General features: G+C 40.6%; 1 protein-coding gene across 1 annotated transcript; it reads right to left on the bottom strand.

The window, feature by feature from the left end:
* Positions 1-285: 285 nt before the first annotated feature.
* LOC309961081 (neuropeptide Y receptor type 2-like) lies at positions 286-1439 on the bottom strand (the record flags this gene model as incomplete). The annotated part of the gene is given in 3 exon segments (XM_082838120.1): positions 286-615; positions 619-1106; positions 1109-1439. Coding segments are annotated over 3 exon segments (1149 nt in total).
* Positions 1440-4155: the final 2716 nt, after the last annotated feature.

The following is a 4155-nucleotide window of genomic DNA, read 5'->3' as shown; positions in this document are numbered from 1 at the left end:
TCATGTTTCCTTCACTCTGGGAAACAGTCAAAACCATTTCTCTCTGCTTTTATTCATAATTCAACCTACAATCTAAGCAACTGTAAGCAAACTTTTGTTGCCTTGTCTTTGAATTTGAGTGTGTTTACTAGACTCTGACAACCAGTTTTCCATGAATTACACTGCAGATGTTTCCATTCAGATGCTTCCTTAAAATGGGAAATGAGGATGCACCTGCACACCCCACTCAACCAGGTTTACAGCTCTGGTCAGAATTCATCCATATATTTTCACATGGCAGTTGCCTTAGACATTGGTAGCCTCTGTGAAAGAATCATTGGGACCATTGTTCTCTGTGGCTTCTAGGTTCTTTTTAGCCTTGAATGTCACAGATACCTCAGAGTGAATGGCGTCTAACCTCTGCTCACAGAGGAAGGCTGAGAGGAAAGCCTTTCTGTAGTTGCTGTTCATCCAGCCATAGAGAAGGGGGTTGGCAACGGTGGAGCACATAGTAATGATGTGGAACACAGTGAAGATAAGTTTGTACTCCTTCAGGTCCAAGACTTGGTTGTCAATGTCGACAGCAAGTTGGAAGGCATGGAGCGGCAACCAGCTGACTGCAAATACCACCACCACTCACACCAGCATTTTGATGGTTTTTTGCCTCCGCTGATGGTAGTGGTCATTAGCAGCTCCAGGGGTGACATGGTTCTTAAGTTTACTCCAGATACGAGTATAGGAAACAGAGATAATGCCCAGAGGCAAAACATAGAGCATTAATAAGGAAGAAAGACTGTAGACAGTGCCATAGATGCTCTTCTCCTCACCAGGCCACTTCTCAGTACAGGCCACAGTCTCAAAGTCAGGAATAATCTCAATCAGTGAATACTCCCGGAAGATGGCCAAGGGGTTTGCTAGCAGGGCACTGATGTCCCTAGCCAAACCAATAATCAAGAAGCTGATTCGCTTGGAAATCTTGCTCTCCAGGTGGTAGACAATGCAACGATGCCGGTCCAGGGCAATTACTGTCAAGGTGATGGTGGACACTTGTACCACCAGGCCCTGGGCATAAGGCACCAAGTGGCATAGGACAGGACCCATTTTCCACTCCACCATTAAGGTGTAATAAGTGTAAATGGCAAGCACAGGGTGTTCACCAGAAGATCCGCCACAGCCAGATTAGCAATAAAAGAGTTGGTTATTGTATGCATGCTCTTGAATTTGATCACCTTGGTGATCACCAAGGAATTGCCAATCACTCCAAGCAAGATGATGGCGCAATAGGCCAATATAAGGACGATCTGTACCTCAATCAGCTTCGTGCTGTCTATAAGCTCTGGCTCAGAGTTAGGGGCCAGCTCCCCTCTAAGACTGGTGTGCCCTGGACTGAACTGCTCCACTTTCATTTCTTCCACTGTCTGGTTCTCATCAGCCTCTGCACCTAATGGGCCCATTTTCATCAACTAGCACAAGAATCTACAATTTAAAAAATGAACAAATATGGAACGAGGAAAACTCAAGGGTGCAAGGAATATCACAAATGGATTGGTTTCATTTTGCTTGGGGCTCAAAGTACCTGTCCTCTGATCCCTAAATTTGCACATAGTACAATATTTCAATAAAGTGGACACTTTAATAAGTCTATTCACAAATATGGATGAATTAAATCAGATCCCTGAAATGTATATTATGAAGGCAAAATGTAATGTCTATAGTATAGACACAATTCCTTTGTGAATGCGACCAAATTGATTCAATCCATTTTAAGTGAGATGGATATTACAAACATTATCAATTAATTTTATAACTGCTATAAATTCATCGAATTAATTTTAAGTTAAATAAAGTTTGCTTCAATATCCTGACTGTTTTCAATTTATAAATATAGCAACTAATTTCACAGAAAAGAGACAAATATTAAAATCCTTTGCCTGGTGCTTGGACTTTAGGAGTATAAAATAGTTAAGATAAACTGAGCAGATTGTTTCGTAGCCAATTTTTCTAATGTAGGGATTAGCGTTAAAAATAGCAGCTTTTTTTATGATCTGAAATAAATTTCCTACCTGACATACAGCAGAATCCTACATAGAAACTGTAATGAAAATATGTCCTATCTGAATTTCATCTCTCTCTAATCCCTGAATACAAAAGTTTTAACACCTTTCTTCTCTAGTGACCCACCTCAACCTCAGAATCCTTCTGTGTGTCCTACTTAAGTCAATACTATCCTCATTAATTAAGCTACGTAAAGTTAAGAAGCAGGTAACTACACAGGCTTTTTCATCTCCTTTAGCCCACATGTTTAAGAGACCCCCTCAGACTACTCTTAAATCTCTCTCCCAATGGTCCTCATTTCTACCACATTAATTTTGTAATTCTTGATTTCTTACTGTAATAACTCTAATAGTTGTCTAACTTATTTCCCTTTTCCCTATCCTTCCTTCCTTCCTTCCTTCATTTCTTTCCTCATTCATTCACTTAACTAATATAATTAAGCATCTACTAAATGCCATACGTGGCTCCACTCTCATGATGCTTATACTTATTCAAATGTGCATTCAGCAAGTATTTAAAACCCACTGTCAGGAATTAGGATTTGTGCTGGGGGGAAAAAAACAACAGGATAGTGCCCCTACTCTAAAGCTCTTACATTTACTGAATAGAGCATACTCTGACATTAAAGTGTTTTTTTCTGAAATTCAGATGTGATCATTTCATTTCCCCAACATCTCCAAATAATACTAATCAGTTTCTAATACCTTCTCAAGTCTATGAAAACATCCGGAGCCCAACATCATAATGGTAGTACTATTTGAATATGCTCATAATGAAAAAAGGCTGCCACCATTAATTCAGAACCTCTTTGAAATGAAGTTTTTTATTAATCATAATCACATCTACCTACATTGGTAGCTGAGTCATATTTATTCATGCCACAATGTCTGGCTGAGCCTGTTTGCTCAGCTCCATTCTTCCCCTGATGCTGGAGGGCTGATTCTTGCAGACCATATTTCCAGGCACCCAGGACATTGGGATGCTGGCTGCGCTTGGCCAACAGGAGGCACTGGCAGGTAACTAGGAGGCAGGAGGAAGGGAGAATCCAGAAGCCACTGTACTCTTCTCCCTCCCTCTCTCCTCTTACCAGTGCCTTAGCCATCCCTCTATGGCTGGCTCCCATGGGAATGGTCTGCAGTGATTTTGTTTCCAGTGGAGACACATGGTCCCTGGATTCAGTCATACTGCTTTTTCCCTGTGTCCCTCTATCTGGAGGTAGTAATGATTCTTTGTTCTTGCTAATCCCTGTGTGGCCTCAACATCCTCTGCTTGGCTTCCATCACTTGTGTAACCAATTTTCTGCATTAAATTCCTTCTCGTTTGCATTCTTGAATAAGTTCTGTTTTGCATGATCTGCTGAGCTTCCCCTGCATATATATTTCATTAATTTGCTCTCCCACTACAGTTGTTGCATGTACAGGCTGATAACACTGACATACACAAGAAAACCCCAACTCCACAGTATGACATTCAAAGCTTTCCTTGAACTCAACCTTACCTTCATCTCTCCTTACATCTTAGGATATACCTGATGCTTCTGTCATACCAAACTACTTCTAATTCCAGCAACACATCAGCCTTTCTCATGCCTCTCTGCCCTCCCTATTCACTTATCTCGACAACCTGTGCTCACTTCTAATCCTGCAAGGAGCACATGACACATCACAGTTGTTTTCCTTCAGCCTCCTCACCACAGCTGTGTCTTGTAGGACACAGTCTGGACTGTTTCCATCCATTGTTTAAATCTTAGCAAATAAGGAAAGCACAATTTTACTGAATAATTGAGGTCAGCAAAGTACAAAGTAACAATTTTGATCCTTTCCTTTACTGAAGATAATTGCTTATATAGGATTCTTGCCCTGATATGACATCTCTGTGCTTATTTTCTTGTTCTTAAGCAGGTAACCACCTCTACAAGAAAGTTGTTCCAAGATATAATCTCTGATTAGAACATTAAAAATTGTTAGTCAGTACATACCACAAGGAAACTTTCTCTCTCCAAGGGCTTAACACACACACACACACACACACACACACACACTAATAGTTGCTTATCACAAAGATGATAGAGATTCTCACATACTCATGCATTTTCTTTACTGATATATTCTCATTCTCTCT

The sequence above is a fragment of the Leucopleurus acutus genome (assembly GCF_964270905.1).
Source record: "Leucopleurus acutus genome assembly, chromosome: 4".
Taxonomy (NCBI): domain Eukaryota; kingdom Metazoa; phylum Chordata; class Mammalia; order Artiodactyla; family Delphinidae; genus Leucopleurus; species Leucopleurus acutus.
This window is presented reverse-complemented; position numbering and strand designations above follow the sequence as displayed.